This window comes from Protopterus annectens, chromosome 3.part0 (assembly GCF_019279795.1).
Source record: "Protopterus annectens isolate FY-2018-M chromosome 3.part0, PAN1.0, whole genome shotgun sequence".
NCBI classification, from domain to species: domain Eukaryota; kingdom Metazoa; phylum Chordata; order Ceratodontiformes; family Protopteridae; genus Protopterus; species Protopterus annectens.
This window is the reverse complement of record NC_056731.1, coordinates 443,619,841-443,646,400: the sequence shown is the minus strand read 5'-3', so window position 1 is coordinate 443,646,400 and position 26,560 is coordinate 443,619,841. Positions and strand designations below refer to the sequence as shown.

General features: G+C 42.2%; 1 protein-coding gene across 1 annotated transcript in view; it reads right to left on the bottom strand.

Annotated features, from left to right (window-relative positions):
- The window catches only part of FYCO1 (FYVE and coiled-coil domain autophagy adaptor 1), a 2,135,985-nt gene that overhangs the window by 810,988 nt on the left and 1,298,437 nt on the right, over window positions 1–26,560 (bottom strand). Inside the window, exon 12 of the mRNA XM_044064867.1 lies at window positions 18,455–18,604. Coding sequence (XP_043920802.1) covers window positions 18,455–18,604 — 150 coding nt within the window. The remainder of the gene's footprint in view (window positions 1–18,454; window positions 18,605–26,560) is intronic.

Below are 26,560 nucleotides of genomic sequence, written 5' to 3'. Positions count from 1 at the left end.
AACAGTCACCAAGGCCATTGACGAGGGGAAAGTGGTCCACACAGCCTACCTGGACCTCACAAAAACATCCGATACAATACCCCACTCGGGCATTATAGATAAGCTCACCAGCTTAAATATAAACCCCTATGTCACTAGATGGGTTGCAAACTGGCTCAAGGACAGAACCCACATGGTTAGAATTGCCGGAGCCATGTCAGACTCCAAACCAGTTACAAGTGACGTCCCACAAGGCTCAGTCCTGGGAACTCTCTTGTTCGGTATATATTTCTCGGAGGTACAGGCCAACACAGAAGGACTGTGGCTGACCAAGTTCGCAGATGACTGCAAACTGAGTGCCATAATCGACTCTCCAGCCAACACAAAGCATCCTCCAAAAGGGCCTCATAGAAACAGACAACTGGTGCCAGAGCCATGGCCTCAAGCTAAATGCCAAAAGGTGTACAGTCATCCCCTTTGGCAAAAACAAAGTGCCCACAAATTACCACATAGGTGGTAATCCATTAAGTACAGAAGAAGTAATTAGGGACCTGAGGACCCAAGTTGATAGCAATCTCTCATTTGACAACCACGTGGCCAAAGTGGTTAGAAAAACATTTTATATAGCCCACCTAATCATGAAGGGATTCACATCTAGATCAGGGGAGGTCATCGTGCCTCTTTACTCATCCCTCATCAGGCCCATAATTGAGTACAATGCCTCTTTTGGGATATACCTTACCAGACACCTGCAGCAACTGGAAAGACCCCAAAAGTACCTCACCAAGAGGATCAAAGGGCTCAAACAGATGCCATATGCTGCCCGGTTAAAGAAACTCCAGCTCTACTCAGTGGCATACCGCCTGCTCAGAGGCGATCTGTGCCTGACGTATACATGCCGCACCTCAGAAAATCCAAATCCCATCGAGCTACGCGCTCAAGAGACTTGAACCTCAGCACTAAAATAAATAGGACATGCTGGAGGGACAGATTCATAACCCAGAGGCTCCCTTCACTCTGGAATAAAATCCCAGTCCAGGTTAGGCAGAGTCCCCCATTGACTCTCTTCAAGAGGAATCTTGATGAGTGGATGGGAGATCATAGGTTTACCCTGGTTATCACTTCTGTGTCACTGCTAGACAGAGGCACAGTATACTAACCTCGAAAAAGGGCATAGCAAAATTAATTAAAAATGGGTGGCAAAAGCCAAACACACTCTGGCTAGGTTTATAAATGCCCTAGGGCAGACAGCCTAGTATGAACCTATGAACCAATCATGAAAGGGTTCACATCTAGATCAAGAGAGGTCATTGTGCCTCTCTACTCATCGCTCATCAGGCCCATAATAGAGTACAATGCCCCATTTGGGATGTACCTTACCCGACACCTGCAACAGCTGGAAAGACCCCAGAAGTACCTCACCAAGAGGATAGTGGGCCTCAAACAGATGCCCTATGCAGCTCGACTAAAGAAATTCCAGCTCTACTCAGTTGCTTACCGCCTACTCAGAGGTGATCTCTGCCTGACATACAAGGCCATGTCTAACCCGGAATTAATGGACATGCTCCACCTCAAGAAAACCAAATCCCTTAGAGCTACACGTTCCAGGGATTTAAACCTCAGCACAACAATAAATAGGACATGCTGGAGGGTTAGATTCATATCTCAGAGGCTTCCCTCGCTCTGGAATAGAATCCCAATCCATGTTAGGCAGAGCCCCTCACTGACCCTCTTCAAGAGAAATCTTAACGAGTGGATGGGAACTCGTAAAGTACTCCTGAGATCACTTCTATGGCCCTGCTGGATAGAGGCTCAGGAATGCAATCAAATCTAAAAGGGAGGCGAAAGCCAATGCATTCTGGCTAGGCTTATAAATGCCCTAGGGCAGATAGCCTAGTACCTACCTATGAACCTACATGTCTCCTGGATCACCTGTCTATTTTAATGTGATAGTACACATCCTGGAGAGCTACAGAACACATCCAGTCATCCTTGTGCAAAAGAGGCAAAATGTACTGAATCATGACCATTCAGATCTTTGACTTCTTAAAAACAGATTTAAGTTGCTTAGATCCAAAAAAAAAAAAAACACCATTAAATACTTTAATTGCCAATCATGTAATTTCAAGAACATCCAATAGGAGCAACCCACGCAATTAATTAATACTAAAAATCCTTCTCTACAAAAAATCATATAATAACTGCTCATATACAAAATAAAATTAATGCAATACATCATAAAAAGTCAGATCTATATGACTATTAAAATATAAAAACTAAAAAGAACATCCAATGCTACTATTTTAAACTTCTAATTGTCTTAACTTTAATAAAGAGCTAATAGGACATGGTTCATTACGCTCTGGTTTACCATAGTATTTAATTTTAGCTGCCATATCAATTCACTCTTACTTAAATGCTCATCTACTAAAAACCTTCTCAAATTTTTCTTAACCTGTTCTATAACTACAAATCTAAATTTATGTGTGGGATATTCCAAAATATATTTAGACAGAGCATTAGTTTTCTTTCATTTCTTAATATCAAGTTGGTGCTCATACATCCTCTCTTTTAGCTTTCCAGACGTTTTTGCCACATAGAACAATGACTCTGAACAATGTCCACACTTCGCCCTACCCATTTTTTTATTGTTATTGTTATTTAGTATACTAGTCTTTCCTTCCAAAAATTTGCTATACTAGTCTTTCCTTCCAAAAATTTGTTAAAAGACTTCTTTCCTATAAACCACAAATAGTTTATCCCCAAATAACTTGTGCATATTGTTGTCTAAAAAAAAGCAGTATCCGATTTCTCTTAATACACTCCAAAATATCATAACTGTCTATTGAAAATGTACGAAAGTGCTTAACTGTCGAATAAATTGTTTTGAGTGAACTCCTCTGTCTTGGATATTTACAACTGTACTAGTGAAGCTGCGTTACTGTTACCGCACAGGATTGTGTTTTTATTAGTTTATTGTACCTGGATCCAGTTTGTTTGGGTTTATTTGAATGCATCTGGAGGTACCAGTAATGAGCAGGAATTGAACTACATTGAATCATACTCAGCTATTGGAGACTTGATTATGCTATTACTGCAAGTAAGTCAGCAAATAAGGCAAAGTGCATTTGGCACCCCAGCGGACTTATTGGGATACCTTATTGCTCAGTGGTGATAGTCTTGGGTTTCCACTTACACAGTGTTCATTGACTCACTTGGCACTGTCTGTACAAATCAATAGCAAAGTGGACTTTCAAGTTTGGAAGACCAATAAGATTGATTTCAACATCTGGAAAAATTCTCCAGTTCTATCTCCCTGACCTGTTGTTTTTAAGAAATTACAATTAGAAAACAGCTATTTGCTCGAGAACTTTGCTGCTAATCAAGTTCCAAAAGGACTCTGTTTATGGAGTCAAAAAGGGAAAAGAATATTACAATGATTTAATTAATATTTTTAATAGATCTGGCTGTGATATTATGAGATTTATGGTTAGACAAAATGACCAGCAAATTGAACTATTGTCTAATGAGCTTGATGAACATTATGAGAAAAACTACATCAATATCTTCAGTAAAACAATCAATGTAATGCTATTTTGAAACGTAAAATACATAAGTTCCAAAGGGATTTGGCAGCATATAGTAGTGATTTAGCATATCTGGATCCTGCTGGTAATAGGAGGGTGAGAGTGATGGACAACGGGCAACAACCAATTAGGAGGCAGCAGGATATTTTACATCAGAAAGTGTTAAATAACTCCCCAAACATTTCAGACCCTTTAGAACTGCATAATGTAAGGAGATCAGAGAAATCAGGAGAAGCATACTCAGACAAGCACAACGAGTTTGTTACCGAAGCAGAATTTTTCCTAGCAAGGAGCGAAGCCGAAAAGGAATTTTGGAATGAACAACATGAACTGGCAATGTTAGTAGTGGACTCAGACAATACTGATGCAAAATTAGCTTACTTGGTAAAATATGAATTTAACGATTTCACTTTGTACAATTTTTCTAGTAAGACACTCACTGTTTCTCATGTGGATGTGCTTTCTAAAGGACTGAGTTTTGTGCCAGCTAGGAGAGCAAATATGGCTGATGCCACAGTGGATTTAAAATTGTTTACTTGCAGACTTAGCTTTATGGTTTAATGGCAATGACATTAAATTTTGTAGTAACAAGCCACATAAGGTAGCACATTCAATCCTCCTCTAAATCATATGGTGCAGATGTATGAAAAATTGTGTGAGATGGATATTCAGAATGTGCTTGCTAATTATTATAATATGACAGTACAAGAACAAAAAGTGCTTAAGAAACTGTCTAATGCTAGGAGTTTAAGAATCATCAAGCCAGATACTGAGGATTATATCAATAGGATGAATTTGTTGTTATTAAGTGAGACCTATAATGAAATGTCATATAATGAAATGAATATTGCTTTTGTTAAAATAGACCTGAGGTTATATGATATGGTTATACAGGAGCAAGTGAGTCAATATGAATATTTGTTCATGGAAAATATTTAACCAGTTACTGCCCATTATATAGCTAAATATTTGGACAACTTCTTAAAAGAATCCATTATCAAACTCCCTCAAATTTGTTGAGATTCATGGCAATTTTTGAAGAAAATTAACTCAGTAACCTACGATGAAAAATGTTTATTTGTGACTACTGATGTAAACAATCTGTATTCTGTCATCCCGCATGAGGAAGGGTTAAGCTGGTTTGAGGAAATCTTCAGCATGAAGGCCAGCTTTTCCAACAAATAATAGGCATAGCTATGGAGGCAGCTTGTGCCCCCAGCTTTGCAAATTTGGTGATGGCACAATGGGAGCTGAAGTATACTTTTAACACTGAATATCAAGATTATTGGTTGTATTATACCCGTTATCTGGATGATACATTTATATTATGGACAGATACGGAAGACAGATTAATGGAATTTAAACATAAAATTAATAATACAATGGAATTTCTTAGATTCTGCCAAGAATTTAATTCTGAAAATATAATTTTCTTGGATGTTGAACTTTCTAAAAATAGGGAACAGAAATGTTTTCAGTTCCAATATACGTAGAAAATCAACTCTGTCAAAGTCATACCTTCATTTTAGTAGCTGGCACCCTAGGCATCAGAAGAAGGCCACAGTTAAGGGCCAATTAGTAAGGTTACCTAGGATGATTACAGATGATGATGTATTTATTTACAAGTGTGAGAATTTGTTAGATATGTTTGTTAAGCGAGGCTACCCCACTGAATTTCTTTTAGATATTAAACATTTAATTTTCTATGAGAGATCAGTTGGGATGTATGCCCTCTTGTTAAATAAACAGTCTCAAAACACAGGTGGATTAGACACTGAGGATTTACAACCAGTGTCTACATCTCTGGCGTATAGCCAGAGTGATAACAGAATTGGTGCAACATCCTTTATTGCTACATTTTCAATAAACAGTTATGATATTTTTGAGTGTATCAAGAGAAACTGGACATTGTTTTCTTTGGACAACAATATGTTCAAGTTAGTTGGGAGTAAACCATCTGTGGTTTATAGGAAAGATAAGCCTTTTAAAACATTTTTGGAAGGAAAGACTAGTATAGTACATAACAATAACAAAAAATGGGTATGGTGAAGTCTGGACATTGTTCACAGTGTACAGACATATTAATTAGTGAGTGTGTGACGATTAGGGGAGTTACGTATAATACCAATGGGTATTACAACTGTGAATCAATGCAAGTGGTATATTTAGTGTGCTGTAACTTACATCCAGTGTTCTACCTGGGAAAACTTCTAGAAAGCTAAAAGAGAGGATGTACAAGCACCAACTTGACAGTAGGAAATGTAAGAACACTAATGCTCTCTATAGACATATTTTGGAATATCCTACACATAAACTTAAAATTTGTAGTTACAGAACAGGTTAAGAAAAGATGCGAGAGGGTTTATAGTAGATGAGCATTTATGTATGAGTGAACTGATATGGCAGCTGAAATTAAATGTTATGGTATGAGTAATGAAACCTGATAAGGGTGGGGAAGTGGTTGTGATGGACTGTATTGATTATTCAAGTAAAATATTGGGGCTTTTATCCGATACAGATTATTATGAATCGGTATCCAAAAATGAAGTTAATTTGGCTTACTGAAAAATATATACTGAATGACTATTTTATTAATGGTATTCTCAATAAAAAATTATTTGATCTTCTGAGAGTTAATGATCCTGTAATACCTAAAGTACACAAAAAAAGAGAGAACCTACCCTTAAGACCTTAAGTCTCAGGATGTGGTTCTAAAACTGAACCCTTATCAATTTTTACTGATACTAAGTTAAAGGGTGTACTTTGTAAATATGAATATATACTAAAAGACTCCTGGGATTTTCTGAAAGCCATGAATTGTGTTGAATTTTCATTTGATATGATCTTGGGAAACAATATACAAAATCTGTATTCTGTTATTCCATATCAGATAGGTCTTGAATGGTTCCACGAGATGGTGGTCAACTACGAATGGATGTCTAAGTGGAACAATTTAATGAAGTGGTACTAATGAATAATTGTTTTTGATGGTGAATTTTAACATCAAAAGAAAGGTGTTGCTATGGAGGCTTCAGCAGCACCAATTTATGCTAATAGAGTACATAATTATTGGGAAACTAATTTTATGTTGAATTCTCGTTTAAAATGCATACAGATTTATTTTTGGTACACAGATGGTATTTTTACTTGTTAGGGGATAAATGAACTTATGGAATATTTTATCTAGCTGAGTTATACAACTACTTTCTTAAAAGTTGCATTTACATTAAGATACAAATATTGATTATTTGGATATTAACCTATTTTTATGTCTAAAACCTTTAGAGATTCCCCCTTTTCTAACAGTTACTTATATTTGCAAAGTAATCATGCTTATCATAAAAAGGTAGTCTTAAAGTACAGATAATTTCTACACTTAACTGCTGGTGAACTCTTTCACGGTGAAATGAATTTCATGAAGGAGTTAGTTTTATGAACAGGACATCATTTGGATCTGATCAATACAATAATTAAACAGGTTACAGAGGACATACAAATAAAATATGTAGCTCCATTAAATGGTACCAATAAAACTGAACTGTATATTAATAATCAACTGTTGATGAACACATGAAATATAGCAGTTGCATGGTATTAACTTACTTTCCTGCTGTCTGTCAAATAAAGGAAATTAATTCTAAACAATGAGATATTTTCAGCCATAACACTGATTTGATGGAAAACTGCAAAATGCATCAATTTTTTATGTAGATATGGGACAGAATTATTAAAAATGTATTAGCATGTAAAATTTCTAGTATACATATCAATAATAATAACAATCAAGTGGTTGCAGTGCTTGTAGACAATGCAAGTACATTTTTACTGGTATATCGGTCAACATTGAGAATTGTAATAAAGTGATACAACCTAAAGGTTACTTTACATGTAACACTAAGGGCTTTTTTAAACCAATGTATATCAAGCTTGGCTTTTTATGTTGAGAAAACAGAACATTCATTAAAAAGGAGAATATATGAACACACTGATTTTACATGTAAATGGGTGTTTAATTCAGTTTGTGATGTGATTTGTTATGTGATGGCCTCATTCATTTTAAATACTTTAAGGCTACTACTAGTCTTCATTCTGAAGAAATCCTTCATACTTTTTTGGAAGAAAGTGCTTAATTTTAGTATTAAATTTCGCACGTTCATCATCCAGGGAGTCGTGTGGATTTTTCTTGGTTTTTGTTGTACTGCTACACATATCCCCCATTCAGCACTGTTAATTGTGACTATAAAATGCTTTTCCCAGCTTGTCAGAAGGAATAGTGTTAGCGGCAGCAAGGAGTTTAACAAGAGTTGTTTTTGACACAGAAATTATTGAAAAGACTGATATGGAGTTGGAAAAAAATGGATTTTGTGGACTTGGTCAACTTACACAATTCATCTGACATTCTAGGAGCAGATGGCTGACTGTCAAGCAAATTGCTGTCTGCAAAGAAAGCATCAGCTAAGGGTGGCAATGTAGGAGAAATAGCTGCAGGTTACAGGAAATCCATCTATTTCAAATAACATTATCTTTGCTAGAATTCTGGTATTTCTTTCTGTTCCCATGAAATTAGAAGTTATGTACTCACCATAACGTTCCATCTGAGTAGGTGTATTCATTTGTCTGCAACCTGTGGGTTATGGATCCGATATCAGATCCGAACCGGCATGGTTTACCAGCTATGGATCCAAGCTGTCAGCTCCTCCCCTCACCCATAATGCCCTGCTCTACCCTCATGACCTCAGATCGAGTTTGCCAAAAGCAATAACACCCTGAAAAGGGTAACAGAACATATGCAGGAAACTGAAAGGCCAGGGGGATAGGAGGGCGGGATGGTTGCAGACAAATGAATACACCTACTCAGATGGAACGTTATGGTGAGTACATAACTTCTAAATCTGAAGTAGGAGATTCATTTGTCTGCAACCTGTGGGACAGAGTCCCCAGCTACCTGAATCTTGGGCGGCCATCATGGAAGGATATTCCGGAGCACCGCGGAGCCAAAGGATGCTCTACCCCTAGATGCAAGATCCAACTTGTAGTGGGAAATAAAAGTATGAGATGAAGCCCACGTGGCTGCTGCACAAATATCATCTAGAGGAATCCTAGCCTTAAAGGCTGCCGAGGTAGAGACTGACCGGGTTGAATGGGCGTGTACACCCTCCGGTGCGGGCCTTCCTGAAGCTTGATAAGCCAATAAGATACATTGTGAAATCCAGCGAGACAGTGAAACTTTAGAGATTGGCTTGCCCAAATTAAATTTAGCAAAGGAAACGAACAACTGGTCGGATTGCCTATGACCAGCCGTCCTGTTTAGATAAAATCTAAGTTGCCTGTGAACATCTAAGGAGTGAAGCTTGTATTCACCTTTGTTTTCATACTTAGGAAAGAAAACAGGGAGGTTAACGGATTGATTAATGTTTGCTTCAGAAGCTACTTTAGGAAGAAAGGACGGGTTGGTCCTGAGGTAAACACGGTCCGGATGAAAGACCAAGTAAGGAGGTTTAGCTGATAATGCTTGGAGCTCTGAAACTCTCTTGGCCGAAGTAATGGCTACTAAGAAGGCAGTCTTGAATGACAAGAATTTGAGATCTAACGTAGCCGCCGGTTCGAAGGGGGGGGCGGTCAAGGCCTGGAGAACTAATGAAAGGTCCCAGGGAGGAACCGCTTGTTTTACAGGGGGCCTGAGAAGGAAAGTACCTTTAAGGAAAATTTTACACAACTTGGCCGACATGAGTGGATTGGAGTCATGACCAATGTGATAATGTGAAATTGCCGCAAGTTGTACTTTGACCGTGGAACTGCTGGCACCATCGTTAAAAAGAGTGGTTAAGAAATCAAGCACTAAAGGGAGAGGAACTGTGAAGGGGTTCAGGCCTTGCCACTCCGCCCACAAAGAAAACCGTTTCCACTTGCTACGGTAGCCTTTCCTAGTGGATGGTTTATGAGCTGCCACTAGGATCGCCTTAACAGGGGACGAAATACCGGGAGTCCTGATCAAGAGTGGAACTGGAGCAGCCAAGCGGTCAGCTTCAGGTTGTCCAGGTTCGGAGGAGATAAGTGGGATGGATGGGATATCAGATCCGGAATGGGATCTAGAATCCAAGGAGGATTCACCAAGTGAGACCTTAGGAAGGGGAACCAGATCTGTCGAGGCCAAAACGGAGCAATGAGAATCATTCTGCACCCCACCCGAGAGGCTTTCTGAAGAACTTGGAGCATCAGAGGCAAGGGGGGATAAGCATACAGAAGACCGGGTGTCCAAGCATGCACCAGAGCGTCTCTTGGGGAACCTCCTGGAGGAGGTATCAGAGCGAAAAAACTGTCGCACTTGGTGTTTGAGGGAGAGGCAAAAAGATCGCAAGAAGGAGTTCCCCACCATGCGAATATGCGTTCCGCTACTTGAGTATTGAGAGACCACCCGTAAGGGGTGAGAATGGTGCGACTGAGCTTGTCCGCCAGGATGTTGGACCGACCCGGAATGTGCGTTGCTATGAGAAAGCGGTTTGTGGAGATTGCCCATTCCCAAACTCTCATGGCTTCTCGACAAAGAGGGTAAGACCTGGTTCCTCCTTGCTTGTTGATATACCAGACAACCGACATGTTGTCCAATTGAATTGCAATTGTTCCCAAGGGAAGAAAGTCCTGAAGTGCTAGCAACGCTAAGAGCACTGCTCTCATCTCTAGAACGTTGATATGCAGTAAGGTCTCTGAATCGTTCCACGTGCCTTGGATGGTCCGGCCTGCAAAATGCCCACCCCACCCGAGGCGGGAGGCGTCCGTGGTCACCGTGGCGAGAGGGGGAGAAGCACAAAATGGGCGGCCTCCGTGGAGATCTGGAGAGTGAAGCCACCACAGGAGGGACCGCTTGCAAGCCTTGCTGATCGCAATGGGATGATGCATAGGAAGAGCAAGGTACGACCACTGTACTAAGAGTGTCCACTGGAGGATGCGCATATTGAACCTGGCGAGAGGAAGAAGTGCTATAGCAGACGCCATGGACCCTAGAGCCCTCAGGACCAACTCCGCCAGAACTGAACTTGAGTGGAGAATGGCCCGCACCTGGAGCTGCAGATTTTGAACTCTGTCCGCAGTGAGGAAGGCTTTTAAACTCCTTGTGTCTAACCTGGCCCCTATAAAATCTATGATCTGTGTGGGTGCTAGGTTGGATTTTTTTGTATTTATAGTGATGCCCAGACTGGGAGCAAGATGGAGAAAGGAGTCTCGCACCAATAGTAGTAGATGCCTTGTTGGGGCGGTAAGGAGCCAGTCGTCCAGGTAGGGAAAGACCTGCACCCCCTGAAGCCTCAGGTGGGCCGCTACCACTGCTAATACTTTGGTGAACACCCTGGGGGCTGTGGTGAGACCAAAGGGAAGGACCCGGAACTGGTAGTGACTGGCACCCAGCCGGAAGCGGAGAAACCTCCTGGAGCGCCTGTCCATTAGTATGTGGTAGTATGCATCCTTGAGGTCTATGGAGCACATCCAGTGATTTTCTCCCAGAAGGGGGAGAATAGATTGCAGAGTGACCATCCGGAACTTCTCCTTGGGAACTGCCAGGTTCAAGAGAGAAAGGTCTAAAATTGGTCTTAGATCCCCCGTCTTTTTTGGCACTAAAAAGAACCTGGAGTAGAACCCTGATCCGATCTGGTCTGGGGGGACGGGCTGGATGGCTCTTTTCTTTAGCAGATGGCCAATTTCTGCCAAAGCGGCCTCCCGTTGACCGGGTGGAACGTCGGGGAGGGACTTCAATTTTGGTAAGTGACGAAAGGGAATGCGGTATCCTCTGGATATGATCTGGAGAACCCAGCGGTCTGATGTTATAGACTCCCATGCCGCTAGGTGCTCCGAAAAACGTCCCCCGACTGCCTCCAGAGTGGAGCAGCCGGGCAACCCCTCAGGGTTGCTGCGCGGGCCATTCAGAGAAGGGTTCTCTGGACCCGAAGTTCCTGGGAGCCCCTCTGCCTCTAGGGCGGCGTCCTCCCTGTCCTCCTCTGCCACGGAAGGACTGGTTGTCCGGAGCAGGCTGGGACTGCTGCGACTTCCGGAACCACATCTTCTTCTGACCCTTTTGGTTCCTAGAATAGGGCCTCTGGGGTGCAGAGAAGCGGATTCCGACGGCAGACAGCGTCTTCCCGTCCTTCTCGCTCTGGGTCAAAGTGTCGCGAACAGTTTTGCCAAAGAGGGCAGAACCATCGAAGGGGGCATTCGCAAATGACGCTTTGAAGGGCTCTGAGAAATCGCAATGACGGAGCCAGGCCTGACGTCTAGTGACTAGACCTGCCCCTGCGGCTCTAGCGGCGCCTTCCATAGCATGGGGGAGTAGCCGCATAGAGGTATTGGTAACTGACCTGAGAGTGGCCATGCGGGTGGAGTGCAGAACTTTGTCCTCCTCCGACATGGACTCTGGGAGAGATGCAGCGTATTCTTTAATAAGATTGCGCTGCATCCTAATCACGTGTGCCAGGTAGTTCAGCGCCCTTACCGAGAAGGTCGCTGAACTAAACATCCGCTTCCCCAAGCGGTCCATCATCCGAGACTCCTTGCTCGGGGGATGGACTGAGGGACTCTCCTGAGCAAGTTCCCTCTTGGTGGCCGCCGCCGTCAACATGGCATATACTGGAGGCCCCTTACTCCAATGGGCACGGTCAGCCGGGGGACTGAGGATCCGGTCGGGCCTTTTAGGGATTGGCTCCACGGTGTCCGGTTCCTTCCACGCCCTGGTGGTAATGAGGTCCACCAGGGGGTCGGCAGGAGGGGACACCCAAGAGGTAGACGGGCCCGCTTCAAATGCCTCCAAGAACACGGACTCGTCCGAGGAAGACTTGGGGGCAGACCACCCCCCCTAATGCGGAGCATTTCCATGATGTCTCCAAATGAGACATCCTCGGGGGGGTGACCGTGGGGAGCCTTCCCCTTCCTCCAAATCCGTGTCTTCCGTGAGACTCTCGGGGTAGTCAATGTGCCTCCTTTTGCACGTATGCTTGCAAGGAACATCCTCTGGGGGGCTGTCAGAGGACTCCTCGCAAACAGCAACCTGTTCCAGGGGAACAGCTTGGGGCACAGGAGCGGGCTGTCCCAAGGGCCGGATGGTGGAAGCCTGACCCAGTGCAGAGGGAGCGCGGGACGGAGCCGAAACAAGTGCCGGGGGTCCGGAGACCCTCAACAAGGCCATCTCCACTACATCAAAAGCCAAAGGGGAGCCGACCTCGACCAAAGGATCCGACAATCGGCTCCCCCTCGGATCCGAGGAGTGGATCGGAGCCGGCGCGGCGCCGGATCCGGGACAGTGCGCTCCGACACAGACGGTGCCGGCGAGCACTGATCCCCCCGGATCCGAGGCTCGGATCCAGGCTCCGAGAGGTCGGATCCGATGCACTCGAGGGCAGGGTCGGATCCGAAGTACCAAGTACTATCGGCGCCGACCCACCCCCGGCTGCTTGGCTCCAACTGCTCGAACCCGGTAGTGGGACGGAGAAGGAGCAATTGGCTTGAAAAAGGGGGTCGAGCTCCCCCCCAGAGGGGGGGGGCAAGAGCACTCCCATCTGCATCTGGGCCTGGATGAACCTTCTCATCATCCGGTCCAGATCAGCGTCCGACAGGCTATAAGTTGATCTTGACGAGGCTACCGAGGTAGGCCTTGAGTGCCTCCTCGATAGCCTCGACGGAGATCGAGTCTCCTCCTCCTCAGGTCCCTGTGAAAAACACACTGGAGACCGGAGCCGAGGAGGGGGAGAGCCAGGAGACAAGGAAGCCGGGGGAGAAGCCCGCTTGGCTGGCGGGGCCGAAACAGAGGTCTCGGCCCGCCGCTTATGGTGCTTCTCCCTCCGGTCCTTCTTCCTAGCTTCCGTCTCCTCCGAACCACTAAAGGGAGGTTGAGTCCCAGGAGGAGGAGGGGGAGCTGGAGAGGGGACAACCGTAGTAACGGTTACCCCCGCAGGAGCGGAGGCCGGAGCCGAGTCTGGTGGCAAAAGACCCGCCAGAACAAGCTTGGACCTCTGCTCCTTCAATGCCCTGGGGTTGAACCCTGCACAAATGGAACATCCAGATGTGAGGTGTTCAACCCCCAGGCATCTAACACACCGAGTGTGGCCATCAGCTGGGGAAAGCTTATGGCCACACTCGGAGCACTTAGAAAAAATAGCTTTGGGCTGCTCAGACATCCCAAAAGCAAACAAACAAGTTACTATAACTAAAAAAGTGAAGTAACAAAAAACCACTCACAGGCCCAAACACACACTATGCTACCAGCGAGGGGAGGGATAATAAAATTAAGTTTTAAACTCTAAAAAAAGTAATAATATAAGAGGGAAACCTACACTTTCATACAAATTTAACAAAAACTTTTAAATTTAAGCACTTTATAGACTAGAAATAACACTTAGCTGGAGAGCTGGAAAAACACAATCTGGTCACCATGCGCGGCAAACGAGATCTGAGGTCATGAGGGTAGAGCAGGGCATTATGGGTGAGGGGAGGAGCTGAGAGCTTGGATCCATAGCTGGTAAACCATGCCGGTTCGGATCCGATATCGGATCCATAACCCACAGGTTGCAGACAAATGAATCTCCTACTTCAGATCAAGTCATTCACTCCAGTAATAATGAAACAACTCTTCAGGAAGGGAATCTGAAGAACAAATTTGTCACAGTCAGATTACCCATTTGTTGGAGTAAGAACTTGAGAAATACAGTTTAATGGTACTGTCCATCCCACCGACTGGGAATTAGAATCTGAGAGAGAGGAAAATCTTTTCCTTTTTAAATGAGAGTAAGATTCAGATTTAAAGGCTGAAAAGGGTCTAAAGAGTGGCTTGAAGGATGGTTCCTTACCAGGAATGAGGCTCATCAGAACAACTTAGTGAAGGAGTATTAGTGGTCCCTTCTTCAGTGCTGCAAATGTGTTTCTCCCTTACCTGAAAAGGGCAGTAGAATGGCTAAAGAGGACATGCCTGCCTCCCAGTCCTTAGTGGAGTCCTGTAGAGTAGTAAGAGAAAGACTGATGCCAATGAAACATAAGACAGCCACAGTGGAGTCACCTATCAGCAGCTGAGGCAAAGAGGAAGATGAAGTCAAGACTGAAGCCTCCCAGATAACTTTTATTTTCTTGCAGCTTGGGGAGGAAACAATCAAGTTACCAAGACTGAGGTCCATGTACTTGCCACAAAAGGAGTCTGACAAGCAGCTAATGGAGTCTTGAAGAGCCACTCAACCCCTGACAGAAAATGTAAGTTTTGAGGTAAAATGTTTTAGTGACAACCACCAAACTCACTAGCCCCAGTCCATCACAACAGTGAAAGGTAACAGTTTTCCTACAAAATGATAAATTTGAATGGAATCCTTTCAGGGAACCAAGACCGCATGTCTACAGAAAAAAAAATGTCTGACAAGTAGAAATTGGAGCTTAGGAGAACCAGTAAAACAACCTGACTGAAAAAAAAGGTTTTGAGGTAGAAATTTTTAATGAAACCTCTCAAAACCACAAGTCCTAGACCCAAGCCTCACGTTTTGACAGAAAAAATATTTATTTGAAGGGCATTTCCCAACAGGAACCACAAGCAAAAAGTGCAATATCTGAAGTAGGTTCTAGCCTGTAGCACACATCTGTGATACAAAACAAAAACGTTTCTCCTCAAAAAAGATGACCTGGAAGGTATTCCGCCAATGGGGTACTTATGGACCCAACCTTGGTTGAGTGCTAGCCAACTGCTTGTCAATCAAAACCTGTAGGGAAAAGCACACTTCACCAGCAAGGAAGTTCTGATTTTTGCCACCCTAGCCACTGATTTTTACTGTTCTCCCTGAGTTATACACTGGCTAGGGCACACTTTGGAGGTCCCCTACAGCTTTGGAAGTTGGCTGGCCAATCCAGTCCTTGGCAGGATACATCCCATATAGCTCGAGCTACTGCAACAGTGATTAAATGATGAACATCATCCTGTATACACAAAAAAATAATGCACCAATATACATACATCATGTCCTGTGGCGCCATTCAGGCACTGTACAACATCAGCAGCAGTATGATCTACTGGAGAGTTACCAGACGCAACATAGCATACCACATAATGTCATTAGAGCACTGAGATCCAAGTAGGGAAAGGACCCTCCCACCCTCTGTGGAGAAACAAGAAGTATGAACCGAACCCTCTGTTGTCTTCTTCTGGAGGAACAAGTTTGAAAAGGTTATCAAAGACCACATCTAGAACTGACTGATCAAGTGCAATGTTTATCCAAGATGTAAAAAACCTGGTGAAGCAGACTCTCATGGGAAGTCTGGTGGAAAGTCAAAATGACAGTGGTGTCCTGGCAGTTGGAAACACTGTTTGGGGCCTCAGACTCCACTTCATTTTACAAGCAGACTCCTTTTTCTTGTGGTACTGGGTAAGCCTGGAAGATCACCAATCCATCGGGTACCATCACTGTTTTCCAAAACTGCTGAAACCAGTTTCTTTTTCTCATGAGCTTTGACCAAGAACTAAAAATGTTGCCTAAAGAGGACATCATGCTGAAAAGGGGTTTCCTGGATGGCCTCACCTAGTTTATTCCCAATGAGCGACAGCCTAAGCCATGCCATCCACCAGAGATACACTTCTGAACCCACGAACCTAACCACAGTACTACTTCAATAAAATTTAAACTAGACTACAAGAACGACTACAGAGAATGATGTCACAAGCATCTTTTCCACAGACTCCTTATCCTAAGAATCATGTAGCTCCATGTCCAGCTTTGACAAAGGCAGGTATACAAGAGAGTTCTGAAACAAGGACAGATGACAAAGACTACTAAGGAACATAAGACCAAAAGTGACAGAGGGAAAAAAAAACTCTTTCCATCCTGCATAAAGATGTGGACTCCTTATTCAGTGATAAGGCTGAAAACTGATGTAGTGGTCTCTGTATCTTACATAGAATCAAAGTGATAACATAGGAATCTGCCTTGTGTCACTCAGTTAGAATATTATTTTGCTCCACAGAGTGTACAGATGGCATCTGCCTTCTTAGGAGCATCGGGAGCTGAATACAAATGTTTCAGTGCTGTACAAAAGAAATGATACAGGACCGATTCCATTGCAGGTTTCGCCCAAGGTTCTTCATCTTTCTCCAGATTCTGGTTCAAATGATTTTGCTGTCTCTCCAAAGCATGGGTCACATCAGGGAGGGAGTGATGGTATCATTATCCCTGCCTTCCTCAAAAACAAATATATAAGTATCCTTAGAATCCCCTTCTTTCCACTGGGAGAAAAGGGAGGACACAATCTCCTGCCTACAGCTCTAGTAGGTTGTGGCTTAACTTCACCTAAAATGTGAAACAATGGTTTGATAGATAGATAAACAAATAGACAGAAGTCTGCTATGTGTTGGCAAGTGGGGATTCCTGCATCTGACATAATGCACTACACACCTCATGTAATACTATGTCATCAAATGCCCGTTTATAGCCTTGCATGGGCATTAAACTGTACTCCCTAAATGTGTGCTCCCACACCTATAAGGGCAGGTCCACTACACATCAAACAACACATGCATTTGTGCACTGCTTTGGCAGCTTCAGAAGTGAAATAAATCAAAAGGACCATCAACTACTCTTGACTGGTAACCTTCCTCAACATCAAGAAAAAAGAAAGAGACTCCTGAAGAACAAGTTCAATCAATACACTTCTGCTAGATGTTCGAGGACTGCTTTTCATGAGCCAGATAGCTGAAGTCAAGCTGTAGACACATCCTAGGAAGATAAGTAATAACATCTGGGGATACATGGCCAAGGAAGATGCCAGGAAAGCATCTCTCTTCTCATATTAAGCCAGGAAGAGGTGCACACTACAGACCAACAAGTGTCATGCAAGGAACTGGAATCTGTTTCTAGGGATGAACTTTCTGAGGAGGGACTGTTGCCAATACCTGCTCTCATATTCCTCCATTTCTCATATCTGTCTGATCCTAGTTCAAGATACTAAGAGAGACTCTTCCCCCACTTTACCCTGTGCTAGTAAACACCTCTCACACACACAAACTCCAAAAAGCAACCACTTATTTCACTGTGTCTTTTCTATGAATTTATTTTTCTTATCTTGCCCTGGTTCTGAAGACTCAGCTACCACCCCTAATTTGTGTAAGTGAGTCTGACAACAATTTTAAGAAGTCACTTCAATTCTTCCTTTGTATAACAGTTTAGTTATAGGGAGATTCCTAACAGATTCAAATATCTAAATTTTTGAAATTTTTTAATATTTAGATTATTTTATGGATTACTTTATTTACTGCTTTCTGCATGCTACATAGGCTCTGTCTCCTTTCATGCTGTTGGTATGGTTGTTTTTGTGAAGGATATTCAACTCTAAAATAGGTGTAAGCAATGGAATACTATAAATAAATAAGCAAACAAACAAATTCACACATACATATTGTGTCATAGGACTCTAGCTTTTCATCTCACACCCCTTCCCATGGAAGGATAACGCTGGCTCTTGTGACAGTTATGTTAAGCAACTCTGCAAGGCAGAACAAACAGTGCCCATCCATGTCCTGGCTTTTGGGCTGACAGTTACAGGAAGGTTACTTAGGTATCAAATGAGGTACCTTTCAACTAATTTGCACTAGGACTGAGATGCAAACTTTGACAGGAAAACAGGGCAAATCATAGGATGAGTATGATGCTAGCATACACCAGCAAAAGACACAAGCAACCTGCTCCTTAACCAGCACGAGAAAGGGAGAAACTTCATAACTGTGTCATACTGGGGATATCAGCAGAGGGAACCTCAACAACTGTCTCAGGAAGTCAAAGCTTCATCTTTTCTGTAACTTGGAAATTAATATTCAGTATAAAGTTTCATTTGCTGTTCTTGAAATCAACTCCAATACAGTAATTACTATAATAGTTACAACTAACCTGCAGTGATGTCGACGCAGGAACCAGGTAAATGTGCTCTTACAATCCAGGCATCGATTAACTTCTCTATCACCAAGCCAGCGTTCCTCTGCACGCATCTTTTGTTCAAATTCCAAGGCATCGGACTTCTGCCAAAGGGCATCTTTATCTCTGAAGTAATACAACAGATTTGATTACTATTGTTACATTTAAAAATATATTTGAGATTATTTTGTCCAATCTAACATCATATCATTTTCACCTTTAAATATATGCAAGACTACACCAGTGAAACTGTCTTACAAGATTCCATATGGAAATGGCTCAAAAACAAGGACCCTAAAACATTCTCAGGAATTTAACTACAGTGGGTAAAAAAAAAAAAAAGGCAAATGGTTTATTTTCATTTCATCAAAATAATAGAACTTGCTGTTTTCATTGTCACACAGAGGTGTTTCAGATATAGTACAGTATCTCCATAACATTTAGAGGAAAAGATACAAACATTATCTTCCTTCTAAGATAGCACAGCATTTGCCATTGTTCTTTTTTAAATGTCCATCTCAAGACTGCTATAAAAACATGACCAAGAGAAAACCCCATGGAAGACTGGGGGGAGGGATGCAATGGAGAAATAACAGGTTCCCACTAGGGACTGTCGGCATACTACTATGAATGTGAAACAATTCCTAAAGGTAGGATTCTGAAGAAATACACTAGAAGCAATTTTTTTTTATTTTATACAATATTGTTTCTGTTCCCCCCATGCCTTCTACTGGCCCCTGCACTTTATCATCTGTGTTTATCTTATGCCTGCAAAGCATTCTGAGACCAGGTTACTAGATTCCCCCTCTATTCCGTCATTAATCTGCAATGCATCTACTTCAAAGACATAAAACAAGAGGGAATGGATTGACAGTTTTGGAAAAAAGTAGAGCTTTAGCAGAGGATGAGGACCTCAAAGTGAATTGCAGCATGCTGGGCTTACTTATCATTAATAACTAAGGAATGAGAGAAGGTCAGTAGCTGGCAACTCCTGTAGTGAAGGGGCAGAGGTTATTAACAATGGCAAAGATCATGGTCAATAAGAAGCAACTGGGGCTATATGAAAGTCGAGAAACAGCCTGACAGATATTACAAGGGGTAACCATGAATATATAAACACACTGGTGAAAAAGGAAGGCCTGATCAGAAAATGAGGTAATGGAACCAAGGTGTGAAAACATCTAAGGAAGTAAGGGGACAATCAGGCATACTAAACATATTCCTAACCACAGTTTACAAAAGGGGTGCAAAGTCAATGTTCAGTTATGGGAATAATGTACAGTTAAACAGAACATCAGAACAGATACAACAATGACCAGAGAAGCAGTGGAAAATTATCCCCGATACTGAGACATGTAAAATTACAGTGTCCATATGAGCTATTACAGATTAATTTAAGCTGCTGCTAGTATCAGTGGAATGCAGTGTAGCTACTTCTCCATCAGACCTGTGGAAAAAAAGTCAGACAATTACAAATCAATTACAAAATAAGAAACAAAGATTCACGTCTTTCCATATTTGAAGGAATACTGCCAATAGTAAGACATCTGATAAAATGTACATTGTTTAAATACTGCCTATACTAAGGTTAAAGCTTCATCTCTGGTCATTGTTTCAGTCGAGTTTCGTATATTCTCTCTGTGACCGTAGGGGTCTTCACAGCTGCTGTCACACTTCCAACAGCAGCTCAATTTATGCTGAACAGCTAGGAGCTTTTTCTTAGTTCTAACTTTCCCAAAGAGCTGACAAATCTGAATAGGCTGGCAAAGAGGCATATTCAAGGGTATACTCCAGTCCGGGTATGTGAAGCAGTTATGAACCTTCCTGCCTATATACTCTCTGATCTTCGATCTCTGTCACAGCCCAACAGAACTACCCTGCATGCTCCCTTCCACCAGGAAAGGCACACTCAGTCTGCCTTGCCTACACCGTCAGGCATTCCAGCTTCTATTCAAACTCATGATTCCTAGCTTTACTTAGGGCTTCATCCCTCTGTGCCACCCAGCACATGCATATGTATTACAGTTCTGATTCTGTTTTCTGCAATTCCATTGTCCTAACAAGCGTAAGTACAGATGTTTAAGTCTCCTGTCACTGGGATTACATTCTGCAATTTTTGCATTTATTTTTTTTAGGTTTGATGCTCCTACCTGTATTTCCTGCCTATTTAAATGGACCTTCTAGTATTGTCTTTGTTTGTTCACTGTTGGAGCAGTTAACTGCTTAACTTTGATTCTGTTTTCTGCAGTGCTACTCTGTGAGTTTGGATTTTATCACTGGGATTAAGTTCTTCAGTTTTATTTTATTACATTCCATTTATTGTTTTTTTTTTTTTTTTTTTTTTTGTGGCTATGCCTGCATTTCTTTTCTTACCTGGAAGTCATTTTAAACAAATGCTTTAAAGAACGGCCATCAGCATCTCAGTGTTTGCAAAAAGTGAATGAGCTAAGATATGCCTCTGCAGCACTGCAAGATGAGAGAGACTAGTAGGGATAGGATTAAGTTATCTAGTTCACAGTACAAAGATAGGCTGGACACTTAACTGTTCTATTAGACCACAAAAGGAGTTAGAAACAAGTTTGGGATTTAAAGTTTAAACTTTTTTGAAAGACACTGAATGTTATATTGCCTTTTAGTTTTGTTAAATACATCACATTATCAGTCATGTATTTACTAAATGCAGATGTGTAATATCTACTTGAAGATTCCTCAGGCTAAAACATAGTAAAATTTAACAAGTTTAGAATGAGTTAGTTTGGGTTGTACACAGCATTATTAGTCAAGCCATTAATAAGTAAAGATGATTAATATTCAGCTTGCATCTCCCTTGACAAAGTAGTTGGCAAGAGAGTGTAATTACTTATAAAGTTAATTTGGTTTGCCTGGTTAGTGGATTTTTAATATCAGTAACTGGAAACATAGTTATTTGAATGGGTTGAAACAAAGTGAATTATACTTGTGTATCAGTTGTCCATACAATTACTGACAAGGCACTCAGTGCTTTTGTAAACTCCTTTATAGAGGAAGGTGCACGTCATAAATGTTTTAGGTGCAACTCAGAGGTTGATGATGATTGTTGACTGCACAAGCAGTGTAGTTACAGTGAAGATTTAAATGATGGGAGAGCATATCTTACCAGGATTTTGTTACCAAGACGGTTTCGGATGTGCCTGATAAGTTGTGATGACTGCTGTTTCTGACACCAGACATAATCAATTTTGTCTACCTCTATGCCTCACTCTTTTGCACAAGATATTGTTTGTCAAGTGGAACCCTGACAGAAGACAATGATGTATTGTTTTCTGGGGTTTCATTTTTTTGCCCTGATCAACAAAAATGTGTTTACCTAAAAGATCTTGTGAAGTTGCAATCACTGAAATATGTTCTTTCATATCACTGTTGCAATATTCATCACGTCTGAGATCTCCTGCAAAGGATAGCCCAAAGTGTGCCAAAACTAGGGAGCTTGGTGCATCAGACATATGCTCCCTGTGCAAGCGTAGGGCATAATGGTGATGTACATATGCTCCCAACTCAGAACTTCATTGCCACCAGTCTGAATGCCACTGTCATACAGCAGTCTGAACGCCCTTCACTTTGCTGATTATATCGAGCCTACATCTAGCAGACAAGTACCCTATTGGAGTTCTTTCTTCTTATATTGTTCAGTGGGTTACATCTCATGCAAGAAAGGGAATTGTCAGTGTGGGAGGAAGATTCCCCAAAAAGACCACCACGATAGGTGCCTGTTTTGCTTAGGTGTGTCCCTGCTTCCTCTGTCCTCTCTTTTGGTCAGGTAGTTTCTCAGAGCTCTTGGGTTCATGGCATCCACAATTCCCATGTTTCCCTGGGCCAGGCTTCATATGATGAAGCTTCAGTGGTACCTAAAATCAGTGTGGCTTTGACAACTCCACATGCTGGACCATCTTATTCCTCTGCTCCCTTGCCTGAAAATGGAATTTCACTGGTGGATTTGGCAGCTCTCTCTATCCAAGTGTTCCTTTCCACCCTCCTCAGCTGTTTCAGAAACACTTCACAGACGCATAAGAGCTGGGGTTGGGAGATACTTCATGCACCCTGAAGGTGCAAAGCCTTTGGTCCCCTCAGCAGAGTGGAGACCATATTAACATCAAGGAAATGCAGTCTCTCATTCTGGTCCTTCAGGTTTTCCACGTGCTCTGGGTCCCAGGTCCCTTGAAAGTATATACAGACAGCACCACAGTCGTGTGATACATCAACAAACAAGGGAGCATAAGGTCTTACCTTCTTTGCAGGTTAGGCCTTTAAAAGTGGGAAATTGCCATCAATCTGCAGATCACTCTATAAGTAGTGTATATACCTTCAGACAGCAATCCTGTCGCAGATTTTCTCAGCTGGTCCAAGACACAGCCTCACAAATGGATGCTGCACATGGTTGTGTTTTTGGACATAGTTCATTAGTGAGATATTCCTTAAGTAGATCTCTGTACCTCCCCTCTGAGCAGACAACTCCCTCAATTCAGTTCCATATTCCCAAGTCCTCTGGCTTGAAAGGAGAAAGCCATGTCTTTCTCTTGGAAGGAATGTTCCTGTATGCCATTCCCCCCTTTCTTCTTCTTCCAAGGGTCCTTCAACAAATCGAGAAGGACTCCCCAAAAACTTGTTGGTGACTCCCTGTTGGCCCAAACAGCCCTGGTGCCCAATTTTATTCCATCTGGTCAGGGGCAATCCTCACAAGGTAACTTACAGCATGGCTCTACTCACACAGGACAAACGAATACTCCTTCATCCTCATCTTTCCACACTTCAGCTGACACTTTGGGTGACAGGGTTTTGATTCCCTTCCAACACAGGTTTTCTGAGGAGGTGCTTAGGGTCCTGCAAGAGGCCAGGAAACTCAATACCAGAAAATCACATATGCCCAAATGGAATAGGTTTTCTGTTTGGTGTCTTAAACATCACCAGAACCCGTTTTTAGTTCTTTTCTACCTGTGTGAACTGCCCCATGCTGGCTTGGCATATTCTTCAGTCAAAGCTCACTTGTCAGCCATTTCTGCCAGTCTGCCACTTACTCCTGCTTTGGCCTCTAGGTCTGAGGTCAAGTAGTTTCTTAAAGGCGTCCTTCATATTAGACCCCCAAAGAAAGTCCATTCCTACTTCTTGGGAACTCATGTTACTTTTGATCCTGCCACTTCTTCTTTGCAACACTGCACCTGGAAGACTGTTTTATTGGTTGCTTTAACCTCTGCCAAAAAGGTATTTAAACTCCAGGCCTTGATGGCAGTCCTTCCCTTTTTGTTTTTTGTTTCATAGAGACAGGTTGTCTCTCTGTACAAATACTTCTTTTATGCCCAAGATGGTTAATGAGCTGTCCCTTAATCAGTCTATCCAGCTTCCTTATTTTTTTCCATTCCCCACAATCTGCTAGTGAGAAGGTTCTTCATGCCTTGGATTTGCATAGACAGCTTAGATGTTATTTACATAAAACTAATTAGCCTTTTGTTTCTCTTCATACCAGGGCACTGGGTTTGGCAGTGTGCACGCAAACCATCTCTTCCTAGATTTACAAGGCCATTTTTTATTGTTATACTTTTCATGGCAAACAGTTGTGTATCTATTTGGGATTATTGTACTACAGCAGTGGCCTCCTCAGGGGCTTTCTTTAAGGGCTTGGACACCAACTCCACCCCTGAAGCTGCTACTTGGTCTTCAGTTCACAAAACATTACAAATTGGATGTCATTTCCAGGGGAGGACAGGTGTTGCCATGTCTATCCTGCATGGGTTTTCTGAAGGGCTCCTTGCTTCTTTCCTCCCTGTCCTCTCAGTAGCTTTTATACCCAACCAGAGGTTCTCAATACTGACTGCAACAGTGATATGGAAGGACATAGTGCATTTGTTTAAAATCTTACCATAACATTAGGTGTCCTTCTTTTCACTGTTGGAGTATTCACTCCCTCCCTCCATCCCCTTTTTAATTCCTTTTGCATAGGTAGTATTTTTCTACTGGCCAAGAAGTTTCACTCCATTTTATTAATTCCTTCCTTTTTCTGGATGTACACATCCTCCTTTCCATAAGCAACCTTAGTTCTCCTAGGATACTCCAGTTATGAGTTGGGAGCATACATATGTCACCTTAATGCCCTACACTTGCACAGGGAACAATCAGCTGATGTACAATGCTCCCTACGTAATAAAGGCTTTGGTATACTGGCCAGAAGTTGGGCTATCATTGGCATAAGATCCCAGAGATGATGAATACTGCAACAGTGAAAAGAAGGACATAGGAACAAAAACTGAATCTGATGAGCTTTGAGGAAGGTGCCCATCCACTTCCATCTCTGTGGGCAAGAAAGTATGATCTTATTCAAACCAGATCTGCTAACATATTAGTTCCTGGTTCACAGGGAAGTAATATGCTAGCTGCCCTTATGACCCACTGTAAGCTTAGAAATTTTTCTTTTTTGTGCTTGAAAAAAACGTTTCTCGTTTCATTATAAATTGGCCTTACCCATCCCATGCTCGATATTTATATATTGTCCCTAAAGAGAATAACTGAAATCATACCTTAGACAGCTTGAGGGGACCCATGCATGGGATAAAGCATTTAGGAGCTGCCTCTATTCATCTGTGGTACAAGAGAAGGTCTGGGGTAAATTTTCTCTCTCACATCCACAGATCTAAGCTGTGCATGAATATGGACAAGGATCAACTTTGTTGTATATGGATGGGAAATCTGTTCCACAACAGCAGTATCCTCTGTGAGATATCCCTGTCCCTCCAAACAGTTCTGTTGATACCATGGAAGAGGTTTAGATCCCCAGACAGAGAATTTTTGATGCCATTTGACTTGCTGATGTGCAATAAATTCATCAGCAATGGATTGGAAGATTGCTTGTATGCCAGACACAGGTCACCTCTTAGCAAACTGTAGGATACAGAGTACAGTGTCAGGGTTGTGTTAGTCCATTTAGGACATGTTGTTTAGGTCATCTGATTAGTAAGGTATCTGTGTGGGCTTTCCAGTTGTTGCATGTGTCTGGACAGATACATGCTAAAGAGGGCATTGTATTCAATGAATGGCCTAATGATGACTGAGAAAAGTAGGACAATGATATCCCTAGATCAAGACACAATCCCTTTGTTTTTAACTGTGTAGTTATAGAAGCACTTTCCTACAATGACAGATTCATGTTGATCAAAAGAAAGGTCACTGAACACATAAGTTCCCAAGTCTCGAACAACCTTGTCAACTGTTGGAAGTGTATTGTCAATGTGTTAGTTCCCTGGGGTAGAAGACTTCCCAAGGATAAAATAATGGATTTTCTGGCACTGAGTTTCAGTCTATGATTTTGGTACCTGTTACTTATTTGAGACAAAACTTCCCGCAGGATGGCTAATTAATTTTGGGATTCAATAAGTGCTCATAGCTTGCAGTCATCTGCAAACTTAGTCAGCCAGAGTCCTTTGGTATTGGCATTTACTTCTGAAAAGTAGACACTACACAGGAGAGGTCCCAGCACAGAACCATGAGTAACTCCACTGGTGACTGGTCTCTCTCTGTAGAGGTAACTTCGTCTATTTTGATTATCTGCAACCTATTTGTGAGACAGTTAGCAATCCAGCAGGTGATGTAGGGGCTTATTCCTAGTTTACTTAACTTTTCTACTATGCCTGAGTGAGGAATTATGTCAAAAGCTTTGACCAGGTTGTACTGTTATGCCTTCATCCATTGCTTTGGTGACCTTTATCTTGGTGATTCCTATTTCTTGTTTATCTCACCCTCTGCTTGCTTTAAAGAAGGATTCAGTAATTTTACCCAGCCTTTTGGGTCTAAAAATTTAAGGACATGCCTGGACTACTGCAAAATTTATATTCTAAGGCACAGTCATATAAATATAACAGACTATGCAGGATTTAATGTTTTGAAATATGTTCCATTACAGTACACAAAAGAAATCTGTTCAGGAGGATATTTGAACTTTGTGATAACAGAGACATTGAATTTATGTGCCTTGAAAAATCTTCCTCTCCCAGTCTGTCTGATTATGACTTTATGGAACTCAGCTATATAATACTGATCGAGAAATGTTCCGTCTTAAAC